This window comes from Muscardinus avellanarius (assembly GCF_963383645.1).
Source record: "Muscardinus avellanarius genome assembly, chromosome: 21".
In the NCBI taxonomy this organism is placed as follows: Eukaryota; Metazoa; Chordata; class Mammalia; order Rodentia; family Gliridae; genus Muscardinus; species Muscardinus avellanarius.
In genome coordinates, this window is record NC_137807.1 from 12,100,019 (window position 1) to 12,124,432 (window position 24,414).

General features: G+C 45.9%; 1 protein-coding gene across 4 annotated transcripts in view; it reads right to left on the minus strand.

Moving 5' to 3' along the window:
- Positions 1-24,414, minus strand: part of TAOK3 (TAO kinase 3) — a gene marked incomplete at its 5' end in the record, with an annotated part of 113,104 nt that overhangs the window by 61,317 nt on the left and 27,373 nt on the right. Inside the window, 4 exons of one of the 4 annotated variants that reach the window (XM_080717651.1) lie at positions 5,110-5,316; positions 7,986-8,153; positions 15,229-15,310; positions 18,438-18,531. In XM_080717651.1, coding sequence (XP_080573777.1) covers positions 5,110-5,316; positions 7,986-8,153; positions 15,229-15,310; positions 18,438-18,531 — 551 coding nt within the window. Of the gene's footprint in view, positions 1-5,021; positions 5,317-7,985; positions 8,154-15,228; positions 15,311-18,437; positions 18,532-24,414 lie in introns of all 4 variants that reach the window. The other 3 variants (XM_080717649.1, XM_080717650.1, XM_080717648.1) reach the window with 3 other exon arrangements.

Genomic DNA, 24,414 nt, shown 5'->3' on the forward strand with positions numbered 1-24,414 from the left:
CAAGATCTTGTTTCCAAATAAAAATAAAATAGGGCCGGGGTATTGTAACTTGGAGGTAGGATGCCCCTGGGTTCCATCCCCAGTTCCAAAGGAAAAACAAAATAAAGACAAAAATCCTTTCTGAATAATTTTATGTTCCTATTGCTTTTAACTTTATTTGGGGGAGGTAGTGGAGCATTCTCCCTTTAAGCTACATGCTTGCCCTTTAAAAAATTGATTTTGAAGCCAGGTATGGTAGCATATGCCTATAATCCCAGTGCTTGGGAGGCTGAGACAGGAGGATCATAGGTTTAAGGCCAGCCTCAGCAACTTAGTGAGGGTCTCTGCAAATTAATAAGACCCTGTTTTAAAATAAAATAATAGCCGGGCGTGGTGGCGCACGCTTGTCATCCCCGCGCTTGGGAGGCGGAGACAGGAGGATCGCGCAGGTTTGAAGCCAGCCGCGCTGGCTTAAGAGACCCTGTTTCCAAATGAAAAGGTTAAAAAAATAGGTCTGGGAGTGTAGCCCATGGGAGTGTATCCTGGAGGTAGAAGGGCTTCCAGGAACCCCAGTGCCACCAAAAAAAAAAAAATAATAATAAAATAAATAAATAAATAAAATAATAAAATAGGGTTAAGGGTATAGTTCAGAGGTAGAATGCCCCTGGGTTCCTTCTCCAGTACCAAAATAAAATGAAATATAAGTAAATTAATAAAGACATACATGGCATACAGAGATACTCTGTGTGTGTGTTTGTGTGTGTGTGTGTGTGTGTGTCTGTGTCTACAGAGTGAGGAGCCCAGGGCATTCTGTTGGTGAACTATACCCTCCACCCCTAATTTTAATTTTAATTTAAATATTTTTGGCACTGGGATGGAACCCAGGGGCATTCTCTCTCTGAGCTAGACCTCCAACCCTGTTTATTTTATGGAAACAGGGTTTCAGTATGTTGAGGAGTCTCACTACTTGCAGAGACTGTCCTCAAACTTGCAATTCTCCTCTCCTAGCTTCCTAGGTCCTGGGATTGCAGGCTTGGGCCTCCACAACCAGCTTATTTTTATTTTGAAACAGAGTCGCACTAGGTTCATAAAGGTCTCGCTACTTGCTCAGGCTGTCCTCAAACCTGCGATCCTCCTGTCTCAGCCTCCCAAGTACTGGGATTATAAGCGTACGCCACCGTGCTTGGCCAGAGATGGCGTGGTAAACATTGTTTGCATATATTTTATAGACGATTTCTCTAGTGACTTATATTTTAAAATTAATCCACCTGTTATTCGCAAACATGTTTCCATTCTTTTCTATCACATTTCCTCTAAATATTTCACAATAAAAATAAAAATACATTATATAGTTTATATTTTTCCTGATATATCTTTTTGTGTGTGTATCAAGTATACCTACCTACTATCTCTGATTATAATTATACCTATTTTCCTCAAGTAATTATATCAGGGAGGGAAAAGTATTGAAATAGCCACATTATTAGAAGCTAACTATCCAAGACCATGCCAGAGTTAGATTAAAACCCCCTTGACTTCTAGGATAGGGTTTTCTTTTTACTTTTTTCATTTCTTTGGCAAAGATTGAACCCAGGGGTACTCTACCTCCAGGCGACACTCCCAGCCTTTGTTTGTTTGTTTGTTTGTTTGTTTTGTTTTAGTGGTACACTCCCAGACCTATTTTTATACTTTTATTTTATTTAGAAACAGGATCTCTCTGAGTTGTGGCGGCTGGCCTTGAAAATGCAATCCTCCCGTCTCAGCCTCCTACGTGCTGGGATTAAAGTGTGGGCCACCTCAGGATCTTCTTTCTGGCTGATTATGCCAGTAGCATCTTTCTTCTAATTTGGGGTGCCCATTTGAGAGGTCCTGGAGTAAAAGATTCATTCCAATGGCTTTGCTTTTGTTCCTAATACCCGTGGACCCCAGGGGTGACAGAAAGAGCCAGCACATCTGTCAGTACCGAGGACAGCGCCCTCCAGCGCTGGAGCCCAGCCACCCGCCCAGGTTCAAAGGAGGCCAGCGGGCACCCGGGGCTGCGCAGGGTCCACGCGGCTGACGCCACTCCTGTCCTCTCATGGCCACGGCCCCCGGCCCCTGGGTTCTTGGCACGGCTCCCCAGGCCCCGTCTCCCTGGCTTCTCCTCTTGTCTCTCGGCCTCTGTACTTTTGTTGCTTTTTCTTTTCTTTTTTTTTTTTTTGCAGTACCGGGGATGGAACCCAGGGCATTCTACCCCCGAGCTATGCCCCCAGCCCTATTTTTTATTCTTTTTTTTTTTGGTGGTACTGGGGTTCCTGGAAGCCCTTCTACCTCCGGGCTACACTCCCAGACCTAATTTTACATTTTTATTTGGAAACAGTGTCTCCTAAGCCAGCGCGCGTGTCTGGCTTCGAACCTGCGCGATCCTCCTGTCTCCGCCTCCCAAGCGCGGGGATTACAAGCGTGCGCCACCACGCCCGGCCTATTTTTTATTCTTTATTGTGAAACAGTCTCACTGATTGCAGAGGGCCTCACTAAGTAGCTGAGGCTGTCCGCGAACCGCGGTCCTGCTGACTCAGCCTCCCGCGTGCTGGGATTCCAAGCGTGCGCCACCGCGCCCGGCTACTGGTTGCCTTCTGACTTGGCCCGATGTCTCACCGCAAGTGAACTAGCGTCTACGTGGCTCTGAAGTTTGAGCTTGGATGTCAACTCGTCAGGGAGATCTCCCCTGAGTCTCTGTTAGATTAAGCCTTCCTGTGTGTGTGTATGTGGTCCTGGGGTGTGAACCCAGAGCCGTTCTACCTCAGAGCAGTACCTTTTTTTTTTTTTTTTTGAAACTGGGTCTTGCTAGGTTGCCAAGAGTCTCACTAAATTGCTGGGGCTAGCCTCCCACCTGCAATCCTCCTGTCTCAGTCTCCCAAGTACTGGAATTATTGGCATCTGTCATCACTACTGGTTTCTTAAATCCTGCTTTTAGGAGCAAATCAACTCCCTCCCATCCATCCTTCCTTCTTTCCTTCCTTCCTTCCTTCCTTCCTTCCTTCCTTCCTTCCTTCAATGGTACTGGGGATTAAACATAGGTCTTCTACCTCTGAATGACCTTATTTTATTCTTTATTTTCAAACAGGGTCTCAGTAGAAGTTGCTGGAGGCCTTGCTAAACTGCTGAGGCTGGCCTAGAACCTGTGATCCTCCTGTCTCAGCCTCCCAAGTACTGGGATTATGGGTATGCACCACCACGCCTGGCTCCAGAGCAAATTTCTTAAGAACTTGATATATGTTTGTGTGATAATTTGCTTATTCTCCCCAGAGATGAGAAACTCCATAAAGACACTATGTCTGTATTATTTTCCCTGTAGTCATGGCGTCGGCCATGGTTCCGGGAAGAGTCGAGGTCCCCACCAATATTTGTTTAGTAAATTATGAAATTCATCAGTTCTTGAAAATAAACATGTACCCTTCCACTACCCACAAGGAGGCACTGATGCATTCTCTCCTGTCCTTCCACCTTCCCATTCAATTTCCTTTTCCTTTCAAGAAAAAAAAAAAACAACCAAGAGAAGTCTAAATGAAAAACTCATCTTTTCTGTGTGTGCATGGCACTGAGGATTGAACTCAGAAGCAGTCTACTTCTCAGCGGCACTCCCAGCCCTTTTTAATTTTTTGTTTTGAATTTGAATTGTTTCTTGCTGGGTCACTAGAAGTCTCACTGAATTGTTGAAGCTGGTTTTGACCTGCCATCCTCCTGTCTCAGCTTGCCAAGTACTGGAATTATAGGACTATACCACTATGCTTGGCTAAGTTTACAGTTTTTTCATAAAGAATTTCAATGTAAGATAGGCTTGTACAAAATGGGGATATTGTGTGTGTGTGTGTGTGTGTGTGTGTGTGTGTGTGTGTGTACTTCTCAGGACTGAACCCAGGGGCATTCTATCTCTGAGCTATACTCCCAGCCTAATTTTACTTAATTGGAAACAGGGTCTCTCAAGGTCAATGAGAATCCACTATTTGCTAAGGCTGTCCCAGAACCTATGATCCTCCTGCCTCAGCCTCCCAAGTACTCAGATGACAAGTGTGTGCCATGACGCCCAACTTCAAAATGAGGATCTTTAAGTGGAAAACATAAGCCCAAATTAACACCTAACCATTCGTTCAAAAGTCGGAATATTTAGGCTGGCAGAGAGCTAGGCTTAGAAGAATTATAACCAACAAGCCCAAGAAATAGCAGAGAAGAGTGGAAACTGTTTCTAAAACAAACTGTACGTTGGGAATATAGATTAAGAAGCACACTTCTGAAAGAGCATGCCTCTACGGGAGGGAAGCAAGCGGGGCGCGGTGGCGCACACTGGTAATCCCAGTACTTGGGAGGCTGAGACAGGAGGATCGCAGGTTCACGGCCAGCCTCAGCTAGAGAGTGAGGCCCTCCGCAACTTGGTGAGACCTTGCTTCAAAAGAAAGAATATATATACACACACACACACATATATATATGTATATAAAACAGTGCTAGGAATGTAGCTTGGAGGTGGAATGCCCATGGGCTCCATCCCCAGTACCAAAAATAAATAAATTAATGGACATGATCAACAGGTCACACTGGGGAAGCTGTGATGGTCTGCAATGAAGGTCACTGGTTTAGGGAAGAACTTACTGGACTTGTTGGTGTGAGATTTATGGATTTGTTTTCCTTTATTTATTGATGGTGGTGGGCATCGGAGCAACAAGAGAGAAAGATAAGAGACAGGCAGCGTTTTAGTCCATGTGAGTACTTTGTGTCTTTTTTTTTTTTTTTTTTGGTGGTACTGGGGGTGGAGCCCAGAGGCTTTCTACCTCCGGGCTACACTCCCAGACCTATTTTATGTTTTATTTGGAAACAGGGTCTCACTAAGTTTCTGAGAGCCTCGCTAAGTAGCTGAGGCTGGCTCTGAACCCGTGCGATCCTCCTGTCTCAGCCTCCCGAGCGCGGGGATGACAAGCGTGCGCCGCCACGCCCGGCTCTTCGCTGTCTTTTTACTCTAACGCAAATGTCAAGTACGAGGTTTAGTCCTACATCTCAGTTCGGACAGACTGCGCGGCCTGGAAGCGGAGTGGCTGAGCTGCTCTTGCTGTGACTGGCAGCGCTCAGCGCCACGGAGGCTCCCGGGACACCTACCTTCCTGTGCACCACGGAGGAGCTGGAGCTGAGCGTGCCCTCGTCGTCCTGCATCATAACCAGGCCCGAGCTGCTGTCATCCAGGACCTCCTGGATGCTGTTCACGCTGCTGCTCCGGCTGCCCGTGCTCACGGACACGCTGGGGATGGAGTGGGTGCTGCTCAGGCTGTCCATTTCCCTGTTCAGGTTGGTTCCGTGCTCACTGTCCTATAAAAATGGGGCGTGGGGTTTGAGAAAAGTAGTAACTGGAGACAGAGTGCCAACCCATCGACTAAGGTATCAAGCACGCTCAACTGTACAGCAGCAAGTTGCTTCTCTGCCCATCTCCAAAGATGAACTTTTTACATCGTGGCTTGGTGACTCCCCTGGCGGCGTTAGGCAGCCCCAATTCACTGCTGTGCCTTCCCCGGGGCTACTCTGGACATGGGCCGGAGGGTTCCAAAGGCTTCTCCCTTGTCATGCACAACTATTATAATCGGATTGTGGCTCGAGGCAGAACCAATCCAGGTTCTTTAGGAACCCTGAGTTGCGAGGAGACTGCGGGGCCACCAAACAGATGACCTCGAGGATGTCTGCAAGTACAGCAGTGGTCCCCGGAGGCTGAAGGAGAGCGGGAAGTTTTCAGAGCCACGATAACAAAGATGCTCCACGGTAGACACGCGGGCCAGGATCGAGTGGCTTCCTGTCTCAACAGGAATACGAATTCTACTGTCCTAGATGAGACGGGTAACTAATCCTGCCGCCCTTAAGCAATTCTGTCAAGCTTACCTCTGTCATCTTATTAAATATATCTGTAAATCATACTGGTATTCATCAGTACTGGTCCGAAGACTAAAAAATGGTAAAATAATCTAGTAGGTAGGTGCGGTGGTGCATGCTTGTAATCCCGGTACTTGGGGGGCTGAGACAGTAGGACTGCAGATTCGAAGCCAGTCTTGGCAACTTAACGAGACCCAGTGTCCAAATAAGAAATAAAATCAAGCTGGGGGGTATAACTTGAAGGTAGAATGCCTCTGGGTTCAATCCCCAGTAACACATGCACACACACACACACACACACACACACTAATGCTGCGAACTGAACCTAGGGGCATGCTACCTCTGAGCTGTACCCCCAGCCCAATTTTATTTTTATTTTGAAGCAGGGTCTTAGCCGGGCGTGGTGGCGCACGCTTGTCATCCCAGCATTCAGGAGGCTGAGACCTGGAGGATCGCAGTTCGCGTACAGCCTCAGCTACTTAGTGAGGCCCTCTGCAACTCAGTGAGACCCGGTTTCAAAATAAAGAATAAAAAATAGGGCAGGGGGTATAGCTCAGGGGTCAAAAGCCCCTGGGTACCATCCCCAGACCCGCAAAAAAAAAAAAAAAAAAAAAAAAGGAAAAAAAAGAAGCAGGGTCTTGCTAAGTTGTGGAGGGCCTAAGTTGCTGAGCCTGGCCGTGAACCTGTATTCCTCCCAAGGACTGGGATTACAGGTTTCCGCCACCACACCTGGCTGCTAAAATAATCTTATCATGTAAGTTATCCACCATAGTGGAATATTTTCAGATATAAGGTTAAACAATGTCTTTAAGTCAACTTAGTTATAAATAAGCCCTATTTTCAAAGAACTATACTGTACACATATAACTTTAATGAACTGTTACTTAGCCCTGGCAATATCAGGGATCATTAGCACATACAAAATGGGAGATGAAGGTTAACTGGTACTGGGGAGAGAACCCATGGCATTCTAGTTCTGAGCTACACCCCTAGCCCTATTTATTTTTTATTTTTCTTGTGGTACTGGAAATGAAACCTAGGGGCATTCTACCTTCGAGCTACAACTCCAGCCCTAGTTTTTAGTCTATATATATATATATATTTTTTAATTTTTTTTTGGTGGTACTGGGGTTCCTGGGAGCCCTTCTACCTCCGGACCACACTCCCAGACCTATTTTATATTTTTTGAAACAGGGTCTCTTAAACCAGCGCAGCTGGCTACGAACCTGCGCGATCCTCCTGTCTCTGCCTCCCGAGCAAGCGTGTGCCACCACGCCCGGCGTCTTTTTATTTTTGAAACTGGGTCTCTTGGGAAGGGCCTAAGTAGCCGAGGCTGTGGCGAACCACGATCCTCCAGCCTCCGCCTCCTGAATGCTGAGATTACAAGCGTGCGCCACCACGCCCGGCCTTTTATTTTTTTGTTTTTGAAACTGGTTCTCACTAGGTTGCTTAGGGTCTCAGTGCTTGCTGAGGTTGTCCTCAACCGTGTGCTCCTCCTGTCTCAGCCTCCCAAAAGCATTGGAATTACAGGCGCGGGCCACCATGCCACCATGCCCCGTCTCTGAGGGCTGACTGCCAGGCCCTGGTGCCAGGCCAGCGCTGTCATCACCGAGAGAGCCACACCGCAGCCATCTCTGCCTCCTCCCCAGCTGTGTTTGCACTTTCACTGAGAAGCCAAATATGGGCAAATTCACCTGCATGGGGCTTCTCAAAAGCAGCCCCTTTTCCCTGGTCCCCCGATACCTCCTGTCACCCTGGTCCAGCCTGTCTCCTAGGATGTGGCTATTCAAATCCATTTACACTGTTGTGGAACCATCTCCCTATAGCCCGGCGCCTCGAGCTGTGGTCAGAAGCCCCCCACGTCGGGTGGTCAGTGGCGCCCTTGCTCAGGCCAGGGGCAGACCGTCTTCTGCCCACCTGCACCCTGCAGCGGGGCTCCACCCCGGTGAGCTTCTTCAGTACTGCCCTACTTGAGTCCCTCGTGACCCCGCATGTGTCATGTCGTAAGGGTCACCATTTTTACCCTCACTGGAGTTTCCCCCAGTGCCCCATCCCCAACTTTCTCACACAGCAGGATCTCTGCGCCCACCTGCCAAAATAAAAATACAAACACCTACTTCCTCGTCCTCCTGAGACTCATTCAAGGGCCCATTCCGTGTCTCTTGGAAAAGGATTTTTTTCATTTTCCGGTACTGTAGGTTGTCCAGCTCCCTGACGGCGTCCTTCGTCCTCTGGATGAGGTCGGTGAGCACGCGGGGCGGCCGCTCCCGCCGGACAAAGTCGTGCTGATGGAGGGAGGGAGGGAGCACACTGCTGAGCTGAGGTTGTTTTAGGTGTGGGGCGTTGGTATACATGTAAACAAGAACTATGAGCAGGTCTATGGATTCCAGAGATATAACCAAATGTGATTCGATTGCACCCTTCCTTCTCTTTCTTTTTCTTTCTTTTTTTTGTGGTATTAGGGATTGAACTCAGGGGTATTCTATTTCCAAGATACGCCCTAGCCCTATTTTTTTTTCTTTTCCTTTCTTTCTTTCTTTCTTTCTTTCTTTCTTTCTTTCTTTCTTTCTTTCTTTTTCTTTCTTTCTGTACTAGGGATGGAACTCAGGGGCATTCTATCTCCGAGCTGCAACCCCAGCCCTATTTTTATTTTTTTTAAATTTAATTTAATTTTTTTTTTTTTTTTTTTTTTTGGTGGTACTGGGGTTCCTGGAAGCCCTTCTACCTCCGGGCTACACTCCCAGACCTATTTTTACATTTTTATTTGGAAACAGGGTCTCCTAAGCGAGCGCGCACGACTGGCTTCAAACCTGCGCGATCCTCCTGTCTCTGCCTCCCAAGCGCGGGGATTACAAGTGTGCGCCACCACGCCCGGCAATTTTTAAAAAAATTTTGAAACAGGGTCTCACTGAGTTGCAAGGGGCCTCACTAAGTAGTAGCTGAGGCTGTCCTTGAACCACGATCCTCCTGTCTCAGACTCTCAAATGCTGGGATGACAAGTGTGAGCCACCATGCCTGGCTTTTTTTGTTTGTTTGTTTTTAAACAAGGTCTCAAGGTTGATGAGAGTCTCACTATGAGCTGAGGCTGTCTTAGAACCTGTGATCCTTCTGTCTTAGTCTCCTAAGTACTGGGATTACAGGTATGTACCGCCAAGCCCAACTTTCTTCCTTCCCTCCCTCCCTCCCTCCCTCCCTTCCTTCCTTCCTTCCTTCCTTCCTTCCTTCCTTCCTCCCTCCCTCCCTCCCTCCCTCCCCCTCCCTTTCTCCTCCTCCTCCTCCTCCTCCTCCTCTTCTTCTTCTTCTTCTTCTTCTTCTTCTTCTTCTTCTTCTTCTTCTTCTTCTTCTTTTTTTTTTGTGGTACTAGGACCCAGGGGCATTCTACCTTTGAGCTACACCTCAGACCTATTTTATTTTTCTGTTTTGAACCAGGGTCCCCCTAGGTTGGTGAGCGTCTCGCCACGCCCCGAGGCCGTCCTCCAGCCTGCCATCCCCCGTGTGGATCCCAAGTGCTGGGACGCAGGCACGTGCCCCACGCTTGCCTCACACTCTCTGTCTTGTTATAATCTGCTTTAATCCTCATTTCCACTTCATACTACATTTTGAAAAATAGAATTGATATATTTCATTGGCTGTTTCTGGGATCATCTTATATATGCTTAAAAATGGGGCAGCTGTTCAGTCTATCCAGAGATCAGACTTCCTTCTGGCAACATTATTTCCAGCTTATACAACTGGAAATATGGAGAAAGGGCCTCTAAAGAGTGGAAATACCCATCCCTTGCCCTTCCTTGCAGGCTCGGTGGTACACACCTGTAATCCCAGTACTTGAGGCTGAGACAGGAGGACTGAAGGCTTAAGGACGGCTTCAACAAGTAGTGAGACTCTCACCAACCTACCAAGACCATATTTCCAAATAAGAAATAAAATCAGGCTGGGGGTGTGGTGGCACACACTTGTAATCCCAGCATTCCGGAGTCAGAGACCGGAGATTCCGGATCAAGGACAGCCTCAGCTACTTAGCGAAGCCCTTCGCAACTCAGTGAGACCCTATTTCAAAAAATAAAAATGCTAAAGCCAGGCATGGTGGTGCATGCTTGTAATCCCCATACTTGTGAGGCTGAGACAGAGGATTGCACAGGCTCAAAGCCAGCCTCAGCTATGTAGTGAGGCTCTCAGTAACTTGGCAAGACACTGTTTCCAAATAAAATATAAAATAGGTCTGGGAGTATAGCCCAGAGGTAGAAGGCCTCTGGGTTCCATCCCAAGTACTACCAAAAAAAAAAAAAAGAAACCAAAAAAAAAAAAAAAAAAAAAAAAAACTAGGCCAGTAGTGGTGGCGCATGCTTGTAATCCCTGCGCTTGGGAGGCTGAGACAGGAGGATCGCACAGGTTCGAAGCCAGCCTCAGCTACTTAGTGAGGCTCTCAGCAACTTAGTGAGACCCTGTTTAAAAATAAATTATAAAATAGGGCTGGGGTTTAACCTGAAGGTAGAAAGCCCCTGGGTTCCACCTCCTAATACCACAAAAATAAATAAATAAAAATAAAAGTACTAAAAATTAGGACCGAGTGTGTAACTCAGAGGTACAATGCCCCTGGGTTCCATCCCTGGTACCGCAAAAAAAAAAAAAAAAAAAAGGCATGTACCACCATGTCCTGCCTTACATATTTCTACTTAAGAAACACTATTGGCTAATCTACTCTGAAAGATAGAAAAATTAGTATATTTATAATTTTATGCTCCTGTTTTTTGTTTGTTTTGTTTTTTTGGTGGTACTAGGGGTGGATCCCAGGAGCTTTCTACTTCTGGGCTATACTCCCAGACCTATTTTATATTTTATTTGGAAACAGAGTCTCACTAAGTTACTGAGGCCCTCACTAAGTAGCTGAGGCTGGGTTTGAACCTGTGCGATCCTCCTGTCTCCGCCTCCCAAGTGCTGGGATTATAAGTGTGCGCCACCACGCCTGGCATTGCTCCTATATTTTTAATTTCTTTTTTGTGATACTGGGGATGGGACTCAAGGTCATCCTACCTCTGAGCTACACCCCAGCCTTATTTTATTATTTTTATTTAGAAACTGAGTCTCACTAAATTGCTGAAGATGGCTGTGAACCTGTGGTCCTCCTGTCGGAGCCTCCCGAGTACTGATATTACAAGCATGTGTCACCATGCCTAGCTCTAAGTATACCTTTTAATTGATAAATTAAAAAAAATCAAAGTAGGAGAATTTGTTTTTTGTTTGTCTGTTTGTTAGTTTGTGGTACTGGAATGGATGTAGCATTCTATCTCTGGGCTACATCCCCAGCTCTATTTTATTTTTATCTGGAAAAAGAGTCACATTAAGTCGCAGAGGGCCTAAGTTGCTGAGGCTGTCCTTGAACCCGTGATCCTCCTGTTTCAGCCTCTCAAATACTGGGATCCTTATGTACTGGGATTGCACCACCACACCCAGCTAGTGTAGAATAATCTTGATGGCTTGCTACTATATGTACAAAAATAAATTGTTTTATTTATTTCATATGAATACAATATCTATGGAAGGCTATGAACTAAAATTGACAGCAATATAGCCTCTCTCTCTCTCTCTTTGTGTGTGTGTGGTATTGGAAATTGAACCCAGGGGAATTCTACCTCTCAGCTACATCCCCAGCCCTTTTTATTTTTGAAACAGGGTCTTGCTAGGTTGCTGAGAGTTTTCTTACATTGCTGAGGCTGCTCTTGAACCTGTGATCCTTTTATCTTAGCTTCCCAAGGACTGAGCCCAGCCAGTATAGTCTCTTTAGCCAAGCAAAATTAATGAGTAAATATGTGGGGTGTACAATTTTTTTTTGTGTGTGGTACTGAGGGTGAAACCCAGGGTCTTTTCTACCTCCGGGCTATACTCCCAGACCTGTTTTATATTTTGTTTGGAAACAGGGTCTCACTAAGTTGCTGAGAGCCTCACTAAGTAGCTGAAGATAGTTTCGAACCTGTGCGATCCTCCTGTCTCAGCCTCCCAAGCGCGGGAATTACAAGCGTGCGCCACCACGCCCGGCCTTGGTGTGTACAATTTATATGCAATATTTACCATCAGTCCTTTTACCAATTTCTCCTTCCTACCTGTCTGTCTACCTTCTTTTCTCCCGTGTTCCCTCCCTCCTCTTTTTTTTTTTTTTTTGTTTCATCTCTAGATTGGCAAGATTTTTTTTTTTCAGTACTGGAGATGGAACCCAGGGCCATTCTACCTCCAAGCTATACCCCCCCAGCCCAATTTTTTTTATTCTTTATTTTGAAATAGGGTCTCATTGAGTTACAAAGGGCTTCCCTAAGTTGCTGAGGCTGTCCACAAACTGCCATCCTCCTGTCTCAGCCTCCCAAATGCTGAAATGACAACTGGCTGATTTTTATTTTTTCTTAGAACCCTGCACACACTGTTCTCTTGTTTTCTGGCTTTGAGTGTTCCTAAAATGGGAGCTCAACTGGTTTTCCTACCCCAAAATAAAATTTTTTTAGGCTGCTTGTCCAAATCTTTCTTTATCCTCAGAGCTCAGGAATTTCACTCAAGATCAAGGTTTTGGCTTTTTCTTCAACTCACGGCTCTGCGTGTACACCAGCTCCTGAGGAGGGCCTTCCCTAACGCCTCTTTCCAGCAGCACTGGGATTGAGCCCAGGGGCATTTTACCTCCCAGTTACACCCCCAGCCCTATTTTTTTATTCTTTATTTTAAGGAATCTTTATTAAACAGGGTCTCACTAAGTTGCGGGGGACCTCACTAAGCAGCTGAGGCTGGCCGAGAACTTGTGATTCTCCTGTCTCAGCCTCCCAAGTACTGGGATTACAAAGCATGTGTCACCACGCCTGGCTCTTCCGCCACTCTCGATCCCTGTTCTGATTTGATTTCCTTTCCTCTTTTTTTTTTTTTTCATTGCTGGGAATTGAACCCAGGGCCTTCCTTGCGCATGCTAGGCAAGCCCTATACCACGAGGCTACACCCACAACCCTATTTAATTTTGCTTACTCTCTCATTAGAATACAAGTTCCCCAAGAGTAGGAATCTTTTCCCTTATCCCGCTGTATTCTCCATATTTTGAATAGTGCTTGACACACCATTGGTAAATATTTGTTGAATAAATCAGTGGGCCCATTCGATTTGGTCCACCAAATCAAATACAGACCAAGTTGTATCAAAGAAAACTCTGAACACTGACTTCCGGAAAAGTTTTCTTCACCTATATCTTTAAGTGTTTTCTACTCCATGTGTTTTGCTTTCTTTCTCAGGAATAGTAACTGGCATCTATTAGATTTTCTGTCTTCCCTCTGTATCATTTTCTGTAGAATCATCTTTAGAACTTTTCTTTTTTTGCCTCAAATTTAGTTTTGTTACTTAAACCTATCTATGTGTGAAAACACCCTAAATGGTTTGGTTGACTATACTATTTTGATGATTATTTATGTTTCTCTTTCTTTCTTTCTTTCTTTCTTTCTTTCTTTCTTTCTTTCTTTCTTTCTTTCTTTCTTTCTTTCTTTCTGTGGAACTAGGGATCAAACCCAGGGCCATTCTATCTCTGAGCTATATTCCCAGCCCTATTTTTTTATTTTTTATTTTGAAAACAGGGTCTCACTAAGTTGTAGAGGGCCTTACCAAGGAGCTGAGGCTGCCTATGAACCCGTGATCCTCCTGTCTCAACTTCCCAAGGACTTGGATTACTGGAGTGCACCAAACAAACCCAGCCTTCCACTTCCTTCTTTACCTCTACCCATTTATTAAAATATCCTTTTGTTATCTGCTTCTCTAAAATTTTACCTTTGAATCTTTGTAGTATTATATATACATATATGTATACATATATGTATACACACACACACACACATACACACACACACACACACACACACACACACACACACACACACACGGGGGATTGACTCCAGAGATATTCTACCTCTGAGCTATACCCCCAGCCCTATTTCTTTTAGTTTTTGAAACAGGGTCTCACTAAGTTGTGGAGGGCTTCACTAGATAGCTGAGGCTGGCTGTGAACCCAGATCCTCCCGTCTCAGCCTCCCAGGTACTGGGATTACAAGCCTGTGCCGTGAGCGGCTTCCTCTTTTTTTTTTTTTTTTTTTTTAATCTTTGCCTACTTCAAAGTAAGACAGATAAGATAGATACTTGTACTTCTGGTGTTTTGTCCTGGTTGCTGCTTCTCACTATAGAAACGCAGAGTGTGGCTGGGGTGGACGAAACGGTTCCTGTCTAGAACCTGCGGCAGCGGTGCCACAAAGAAGAACAAGGACAAGTCCTGGGCCGTGGTGCTACCTGCTCTGTGGCCTGTTACTCACCAAAGGAAAAACTAACCAGAGTCAGGTCTACCTCTTCAGGAACACCCAACGCCAGAAAACAATGGAACAATGTTTATGGAGTTTCAAAGGAAACGTAAACCAAGAATCTTTGACCCAATAATCGGGTGCTCTTCGATGGTAAAGGTAGGTGATATTTTTAAGCTTTATAAATTTAGGTAGTATATATCCCTTCTGAATTTTTCTTGAAAAGCAAACAGTCTGAGACAGGAGGATCACAGGTTCGAGGACAGCCTCAGCAATGTAAGCAAGGCCCTCAGGTAAATTAGTGAAATCCTGCCTAAAAATAAAAATAAAGCCGGGTGAGCCGGGCGTGGTGGCGCACGCTTGTAATCCTGTGCTTGGGAGGTGGAAACAGGAGGATTGCGCTGGTTCGAAGCCAGCCTCGCTGGCTTAAGAGACCCTGTTTCCAAATAAAAATATAAGATAGGTCTGGGAGTATAGTCCGGAGGTAGAAGGGTTTCCAGGAACCCCAGTACCACAAAAAAAATAAAAAAATAAAAAATAAAAATAAAGCCGGGCGTGGTGGTGCACACTCAAGCCAGCCTCAGCTACTTAGTGAGGCTCTCAGCAACTTAGTGAGACCCTGTTTCCAAATAAAGTATAAAATAGGTCTGGGAGTATGGCCCAGGGGTAGAAAGTCCCTGGGTTCCACCCCCAGTACCACCAAAAAAAAAAAAAAAAAAAAGAAGGAAAAGAAATTTATAGTAAAATATTACACGCAAAGAGATGTGCAAGCTGGACTGGTAGCACACACGTGTAATCCTGGTACTTGGGAGGCTGAGACAGGAGGACTGCAGAGATGAGGAGAGAGAGAAAAAGGAAGATGTAGGGGGAACCATCCCCAGGGACTCTCCAGCGCCGGCATCCTATCACCGTGCACCTCCGTCTGCACCTAGCTGTGGGTAAGCGGCAGGGCAGTGTATGCTAAACCAGTCTGTCATGATGAGCTGCCAGATGGATGCTTTACCATGCCACCCCCCAGCACTCTGAAGTCCCCTCAAATATAAACTTGAAAAATTACCCGTAATAGTTCCGCGGATGTTGGCCTTTCTTGAGGTATTTTCTGCAAGCAGTAATCAACGAATCTCCTAAAGGAGTCTGTCCTGCGTGCAAATACATAAAAAGAAATTAAAAAGAGGGTCTACAGAACACTCGTGTTAGGTAAAACAGCTCTTACTCAAGGGAAAGGTTTGCATGTGCGTTTTTTTCTGTTTTTTTTTGGTGGTACTGTGAATTGAACCCAGGAGCATTCTACCTCTGAGCTAAAACCCAGTCTTAATTCTTATTCTTTATTTTGAAACAGGGTTTCACTAAGTTGCAGAGGGCCTCACTAAGTAGCTAAGGTTGGCTGTGAACCTGCAATCCTCCTGTTTCAGTCCCCCAAGTACTGGGATTACAGTGTTGTCCTGGCAGGTGAGAGTTTTTTTCCTTCTTTTTTTGTGGTACTGGTGGCGGAACCCAGGGGCTTTTCTAACTCTAGGCTATACTCCCAGCCCTATTTTATATTTTACTTGGAAACAGGGTCTCACTAAGTTGCTGAGAGCCTCACTAAATAGCTGAGGCTGGCTTTGAACCTCTGAGATCCTCCTGTCTCGGCCTCCCAAGAGCGGGGATTACAAGCGTGCGCCACCACGCCTGACCGGCAGGAGATTTTTTAATAAAATATTTTGGAATGTTAGGAGAACCTGACTATTGTTGAGTTTAAGGTATTTAAAATTAATTCTTTTGGATGAGTGTGGACACAGTTTCAAGTTAGCAAACATATATACTTATTTACATATAAGAAGTGTGGTCAGGCTGAAAGTGGGGGCACACGGCTGTAATCCCAGGACTTGGGCATTTGATACAGGAAGAGCGTAGGTTTGAGGGCATCCTCAGCAAGTAGTGAGACTAATCGACCTAGTGAGACTGTTTCCAAATAAATAAAATTGGGCTAGGGGAGTGGCTCAAAGGTAGAATGCCTCTGGGTTCAATCCCCGATACACCACACACACACACACACACACACACACACACACACACACACACACAGACACACACACACACACACACACACACACACTGATCTAGGCATGGTGGTGCATGCCTATAATTTTGGTACTTGGGAGGCTGAGACCGTAGAATTGCAGATGTGAGGCCAGCCTTGGCAATTTATTGAGAATTTCAGCAATTTAGCAAGCTCCTGTTTCAAAACTGAAAATAAAAAGTGATGGTGGTATAGCTAGAAGGTAGAACACCCCTGGTTTCTATCCTCTCTGTACCAAAATAAATAAATAAATAAATAAATAAATAAATAAATAAATAAATAAATAAAGTAAATAAAAAGGACTAGGGGTATAGCTTGGAGGTAAAACCCTTTGGGGTTCAATTCTCAGTACCAGTTTAAAAAAGAAAAGAAAGCCGGGCGTGGTGGCGCACGCTTGTAATCCCTGCATTCGGGAGGCTGAGACCTGGAGGATCGCGGCTCGTGGACAGCCTCAGCTACTTAGTGAGGCCCTCTGCAACTCAGTGAGACCTGGTTTCAAAATAAAGAATAAAAAATAGGGCAGAGGGTGGAGCTTGGAGGTCGAATGCCCCTGGGTTCCATCCTCAGGACCGCAAAAATAAATAAATAAATAAATAAATAAATAAATAAAATAAAAAAGAAAAGAAAAGAAAAAGGTCAGGTTAAATGATAATACACAACAGAAAACAAAACATAGTATGTCTATATATACTTTTTTTTTTTGCCTTTTTTTGTGTGTGTGGTGTAAGGGATCGAACCCAGGTCCTGCCACCTCTGAGCCACCCCCCAGCCCTATTTTATTTCTTACTTTGAAACGGGGCCTACGTTTATTAAGTTGCTGAGGGCCTGGCTAGGTTCCAAGCAGAGGCTAGCTAGGCGCCTGTGATCGCAGCCTCCCAAGCACTGAGATTAGAGGTGTGTGCCATCATGCCTGGCTATATTATTTAATACACATTTTTTTCTTCAAATATAATAATTTTCATCGAGTCAAGCCCATAGTCTCTATTGGCAGTTGTGAATTCCTGCATTATTCATGGCCTATATAACAAGGTAGTAAAAGTTGAAGGAGGGGCAGAGACCCTACACATATGCTTCCAGAAGAAAAAGAACTTCTTGAAATCTTGAGAATTCGCTTTTGTCCACTCTTCTTTACAACGGCTCCTTTTCTATGACTCTCGTGGCCGAAATAGTTATAAAAATGTAATAATTTTAAGTAAGAATCAATCTATCTTCTGAATGGGTAGCATGTGCTCTGCCCCAACACATTTAAATATATACATAGGTCAGGCAAGGTGACGCTGTAATCTCAGTATTTGGGAGGCTGAGACAGGAGGGCTTCAGGTCGGAGGACAGCCTCATCAACTTAATGAGGCTCTCCGCAACTTAGTGAGACCCTGTTTCCAAATAAAAATAAAATAGGGCTGGTGGTGTGGCCTGGAGGTAGAAGAAGGCTCCTGGGTTCTATCCCCAGTACCATTAAAATAAAATAGAAAAATAAAAATAAACATACATACAGTAAAAAATAAAAAAGGTAACGGTAACATAATGAACCAGCGAGGGCATGCTATCATGCCATCCCTGCTGGGAGGCGGTAAGAGAGGCTGACCCGAGCGTGTCAGACGCTAGACCTGTGCAGACGGCAGCAGGCCACAGCGCCTGTGGGACCGCAGCTACTAAACGCAGCAGGAACGTAGGCAGCCCCCTTGGTGGCACACGCAGGTGATCCCAGTACTTGGGAAGCTGAGGGGAGAATTGCGGGTTCAAGGCCAGCCTCAGCAACTTAGGGAGGCCCTGAGAAAGTTAGTGAGACCCTGTTTCAAAATGAAAAATAAGCCGGGCGTGGTGGCGCACGCTTGTAATCCCCGCGCTTGGGAGGTGGAGACAGGAGGATCGCACAGGTTCGATCTCCTGGTTTAAGAGACCCTGTTTCCAAATAAAAATATAAAAACGTGTCTGGGAGTGTAAACCAAAGGTAGAAGGGTTTCCAGGAACCCCAGTACCACCAAAAAATATATATAATAATAAAAAAATAAAATAAAATAAAATAAAATGAAAAATAAAATGGGGCTGGGGTTTTGCTACAAGGTGGAACGTCCCTGGGCTCAATCCCCAGGTGTGTCTCTGTCTCTGTCTCTGTCTGTCTGTCTCTCTCTCTCACACACACAGTGATCTAACGCACGCTCTCAGGATGTCCTCAGAGGTGTGAAGCGCGGGTGGAGTCTTACCATTCACTGGACTGCAGTGTGGGGGAGTCATTCTGGGCAATGTGATATAAGGCACTCATAGCATTCATGTTGAAGAGGGGGGGCTTCCGCTCGGCTGGAAGAGGAGAGCAACGTGGTGAGGTCAACAGGACGGGGCAGGGAGTAGAATAAGGAGCTGTGAGTGGAGCCTCGCTGCTGCGTCGACAGCTCGACAGCTCGTCACTGCCGCCACGCCACCTAATCCACTTACTTTAATCTCTAAGGTCAGCCCAGGACAGCCCTGCGAAAGCTGCTGGTCATTTAATGTCCATTGGCAAAGTTTTTTTTTTTTTTTTTTTTTTTTTTTTTTTTTGGTGGTACTGGGGTTCCTGGAAGACCTTCTACCTCCGGGCTACACTCCCAGACCTATTTTACATTTTTATTTGGAAACAGGGTCTCCTAAACCAGTGCGATCCTCCTGTCTCCGCCTCCCAAGCGTGGGGATTACAAGCATGCGCCACCACGCCCGGCCTCATTGGCAAAGTTTTTAACAGAGACCGTGTCGAAAGAGTGAAACAAAATTTCCTTACATTTTTCATGTATTTTAAAATGATTGGCTTTGGCGTGTTTACCTACAACAGGTATGAACATCTCTGTACATATGTGTATATTTTAATTTAAAAATAAGAGGACATGGTGGTGCACATCTGTAATCCCAGTTCTTGGGAGGCTGAGACGGGAGGATCCCAGGTTTTAAGCCAGTCTGAGCAATTTAGTGAGCCTTTCAGCAGTTAGGGAGACCCTGTTTCCAAATACAAAATAAAATAGGACTCGGGGTATAGCCCAGAGGTAGTCTCAATCCCTGGGTTCCAGCTCCAGTACCACCAAAAAAAACAAAAAACCACAACACCCCCCTCCCCCCCCAAAAAAACCCACTGCCACCAACGACAAAACAAACAAACGACAGATTCGTTTATAAATTTCAAGAATTAGCCGCGCATGTTGGTGCACAGCCGTAATTCTAGTACAAGGGAAAGGGCAGGGAGATCTCAGGTTCAGGCCAGCCTTAGCAAGTTAGCATGGCTGTCCGCAACTCAATGAGACCGTTTTGAAATGAAAACCGGAAAAGGCCGGGGGGGTGTAGCTCAGAGGTAGAATGTTCATGATTTCAATCCCTGGCACCCGCCCCTCCACCCCCACAAATTTTCAGGAAGCAGAGAAAAGTAGGATAAAGAAAAAACATCATTACGGAATGAGACAGTCTAAAGATCGCTACAAAGCTTGGGAGAGAATTCTATTCCATGAACACTGTGTGGCGCAGCTTATCCTGATCAAAAAAATTGCTAGGGGAGGGGAGAAGGGGAATTGAGAAGGAGGAAGGGAGAATAAATTACAAACAAGGTTTGCTCCACCCTACCGTAAATATGAGAAATGTAGTCAGGTCTTTCTTCCTTCCTTCCTTCCTTTTCTCTCTCTCTCTCTCTCTCTCTCTCTCTCTCTCTCTTTCTCTCTTTCTTTCTTTCTTTCTATACTGGGGCTTGAACCTAAGGCTTTGACACCTCAGTCTTTCACAAAGGGTATTTGTTGTCTGGAGTCCTCTCCTTCACTTCTTAAACTTTATCTGGATGATGGAGATGATGATTACTTTTGTGACAGAGGCTCAGTATGTTGCCCTGAGCTTCGAACCTTTGGCCTCAAATGATCCTCCCTCTTCAGCCGGCCAAGGAGATTATGGGTGTGCGTCTCCACACCCAGCTCTGCCTCATTCCTGACGATCTTTCAGGTTTCCTCTCAAGTAAAATTTCATTTCTATAGCAATTTTATAAATATTTATCCAGAGTTTATTATATGCTTTCTAGTGACTTCCTCGGGGAAAGCCATCCTTGACTTCTCAGACCAGGTCTCCCAATAGACGTCTGTCATGGCAAATTGTGTTTTTCCTTTCTACAATCCTCCACAACCCCAACTATTGTGGGAGTGTGTGTGTGTGTGTGTGTGTGTGTCTGGGGATTGAACCCAGGAGCATTGTACTCTAAGCTACACTCCCAGCCCTATTTTATTTGGAAACAGGGTCATAATAAGTGGATGAAAGCTGAGGCTATTCTTGAACCTGTGGTCCTCCTGTCTCAGCCTCCCAAGTACTGGGATCACAGGCATGGGGCACCATGCCCAGCTTGTGCTTGCTCCTTCCTTCCTTCCTTCCTTCCCCTCCCTCCCTTCCTTTCTAAATATTTGCCATTCGTTTTACTAATCATTCGAAAAAATCTGGAAGAACATTTCATTTTAATAATGAAAGAACACACTGAAGCTGATCAAGAAATGCCAACTCTTTCTGCTGTATCAGGAGCGCTTCTTTATTTAACGCGCGTCCTCTTTGCTAAACGTCCCGCGTGTTGCACCGGCGTCTGCTAAGCTCCCCGCTACACTCTGGGTGCAAAGATCAGCACTTGGTTCCCAGGGTCCCCCAATACTTGCTAAATTGATGGCTAAGGCAGGAAAGACAACGCAAAGCCAAGAAGAAGCTCTGTTCACAAACAAAGAACCTTTGTGCAGCCAGCAGCCGCGGACAGAGCTGAGAAGAGACTAAGCCTGGGGCCTCCGCGATGGCCCGCGCACTAGCTGAAGGCGGAGGCCCTCTCACTCCCCGAGAGAGGCCAACAGATCCAAGCTGCTCGGAAGAACACTGAGTTGCCCGGGAAGACAGCAGAGGGAGGGGACTGAAGAAAGAAGACATTAGGAATTTATTTCGGTGTGCTTTTATGGGTACGGTATAATGAAGTGTTCCTGGTGCATTGCGATGGAGTCGAGAGTGCTAGTAACACACGCACGCCCCGCCGCGCCTGGAGAGCTCCCCGGCTTCTTCCCCGCTCTCTCCCCTCCCAGGACATGATACTGAACCTGGCACTGGTACGCTCACATGCGTACATAACATCCCAGGAAGTGCTTCCTCCACTCCATCAACCCTCCTTCTCCCCATCCTCCCTCGAGCCCTCCATCGCTCCACTGGGCGTCTCCTCCGTCACCTCAAGTCTCTCTCGTACCCCAATTACTCCCTAACTTTGGCCTGAGAGAGAAAACTTATGACCCTTCACTTCGAAAGACAGAGGATAAAATAACCAAACTCAGGAGTGAGGGAAACCGCAGTGGCTCAGATTTGAAGCAGGAATGGGGAGGCTGGTAAGGAGCAGGCCCCGTGCGCTGGAACAGGACAGGAAGACGGCCGGCCATGCGCAGGTGCAATCAACAGGCGTGCTGGAGACGCTGGTGACTAACGGCGTTCCAGGTACGGCAGGGCTGCCGGGTCTGGAACCCTCTCTAAGCCTGGCTCTTCAGAAGGCCTCACCTAGGTTCAGGTCCTTGGCTACGTGTGCTGCATTGATCCTACGGGCCAGCATCTCGAGGGGGGCCGGCAAACGAAAGCCTGCGGGCCACGCTTGGGGAGCGGCCGGTTATTGAACAGTTTTGTTTTGTTTTTTTTTTGGCAGGTCTGGGGATGGAACTCAGGGGCATTTGACCTCTGAGCTACACCCCCTGCCCTAGTTTTTATTCTTTATTTAGAAACCGGGTCTCACTGAGTTGCAGAGGGCCTCACTAAGTAGCGGAGGCTGTCTGTGAATCGCGATCCCCCGTCTCAGTCTCCCGAATGCTGGGATTACAAGCGTGCACCACCACGCCCAGCTTATTGAACAGTTTTATTGGCACACAGCCACACCTGGGCATTGAGGTATTGTCTAGGATGTCGTCATGTTCCAATGGCAAAGTCGAGTCACTGGGACGCAGGGACCCTGTTTTAAAATAAAAAATCAGCGGGCCGTAATCCCAGTACTTGGGAGGCTGAGACAGGAGGATTACAGGTTTGCAGCTAGTTTCAGCTACTTAGTGAGGCTTTTGCCATTTAGTGAGACCCTGTTTCAAAATAAAGAATAAAAAAATCAGGCTGGGGGTGTAGCTCAGAGGTAGAATGCCTCTGGAATTAATCCCCAGCACTGCAAAACAAACAAACAAACAAACAAACAAACAAACAAATAAGGTCTCACTAAATTACTGAGATCTCACTAAATTACTGGGGCTGGCCTCAAACCTGTTACCCTCCTATCTCAGCCTCCCAAGCACTGGGATTACAGGCATATGTTACCACCTTTGTGATAAGAAATTCATATTTTCTTTTTTTTGAAGTATTGGGGATGGAACCCAGGGGCATTCTGCTTCCAAGCTACACCCCCACCCCTATTTTTTATTCTTTATTTTGAAACAGAGTCTCACTAAGTGGCAGAGGGCTCACTAAGTAGCTGCCGTTATCTTCTTAAAGGAAAGGAAGAAATGGAGGGCTGGGCATGGTGGCGCACACCCTGTAGTCCCAGTTCTTGGGAGAATGAGACAGGAGGGTCACGGTTTATCAATGCTCTCTGAAACTTAGTGAGACCATTTTTGAATTAAAAAATAAACTAAGGTTGGGGGGTATAGTTCAGACGTAGAAGATCACTGGGCTTTATCCCCAATACAAATAAAATAAATAAATAAATAAATAAATAAATAAATAGAAAAAAAGAACAAAAAGATCAGGCTCTACCATTTTTTTTTTTTTTTTTCAGATCTGGGGATGGAACCCAGGGGCATTCGAAGTCTGAGCTACACTCCTGCCCTATTCTTTATTCTTTCTTTCTTTCTTTCTTTATTTTTTTTGGTGGTACTGGGGTTCCTGGAAGCCCTTCTACCTCTGGGCTACACTCCCAGACCTATTTTATATTTTTATTTGGAAACAGGGTCTCTTAAGCCAGCATGGCTGGCTTCGAACCTGTGCGATCCTCCTGTCTCCGCCTCCCAAGCGCGGGGATTACAAGCGTGCGCCACCACGCCCGGCTTTGTTCTTTATTTTGAAACAGAGTCTCACTAAGTTGCAGAGGGCCTCCCTGTCTGTCAACTGCGATCTTCCTGTCTCAGCCTCCCGAATCCTGGGATGACAAATGTGCGCCACCACGCCCAGCTCCAGTTTCTATTTCTTAACTTGAAGGCAATGATGGAGTTTTGGAGGCTTCGTCTGTGTCGTACAAGACCAAGGGTCAGGGGGTCAGAGTTCAAGGAAGTTTCTGCAAACCAAGCTGCTCCATGTGGGTCCTGCCAAATGGGAGCGTCTGGACTGAGCTTTATTTTAAGGGAGATCAAAGGGTGCCCCTCTTTGGATAAAGACCTCTAAAATGGCGAAGGTTTCTTAGGAACAAACGTGGTTGACAACCACAGTCATTGGTGGTATTATAATCGCTCCCAGGGATGGAGCCCCGACTCTGTCAGGCACATCCCGCCTGGCGCTCGCCACCATGCTGCTCACGACTCTCACTACAGCTGGGGAAACAGCCACCAAGCTTCCGATTTCCCAACTGAAGAGACCAGGTTCAGCAAACCCAAATACTGAAACGCAGTCACAGAGTGAGTAAGTAAGTTACGATTTCAACCAAATTCTGTAAGACTCAAAGGTCTGTGTCCCTTTTTCTAGGTCACAGAATTCCTTCAACATCCCTTTTTTATTTTATTTTATTTTATTTTATTTTATTTTATTTTATTTTATTTTATGGTACTGGGAATTGAACCCCAAGACATTCTACTATGAGTATAACCTTAGCCCTATTTTATTTTATTTTTTTGGTGGTACTGGAGTTCCTGGAAACCCTTCTAACTCTGGGCTACACTCCTAGACCTATTTTTTATATTTTTTATTTGGAAACAGGGTCTCCTAAGCCAGCGCGGCTGGATTTGAACCTGCGTGATCCTCCCCTCTCCCTCTCCCAAGTGCGGGGATTACAAGCGTGCGCCACCACGCCCAACTTATTTCTTATTTATTTATTTATTTTTGGTGGTACTGGGGTTCCTGGAAGCCCTTCTACCTCCGGGCTACACTCCCAGACCTCTTTTTACATTTTATATTTGGAAACAGGGTCTCTTAAGCCAGCACGGCTGGCTTCGAACCTGCGCGATCCTCCTGTCTCTGCCTCCCAAGCGCGGGGATTACAAGCGTGCGCCGCCA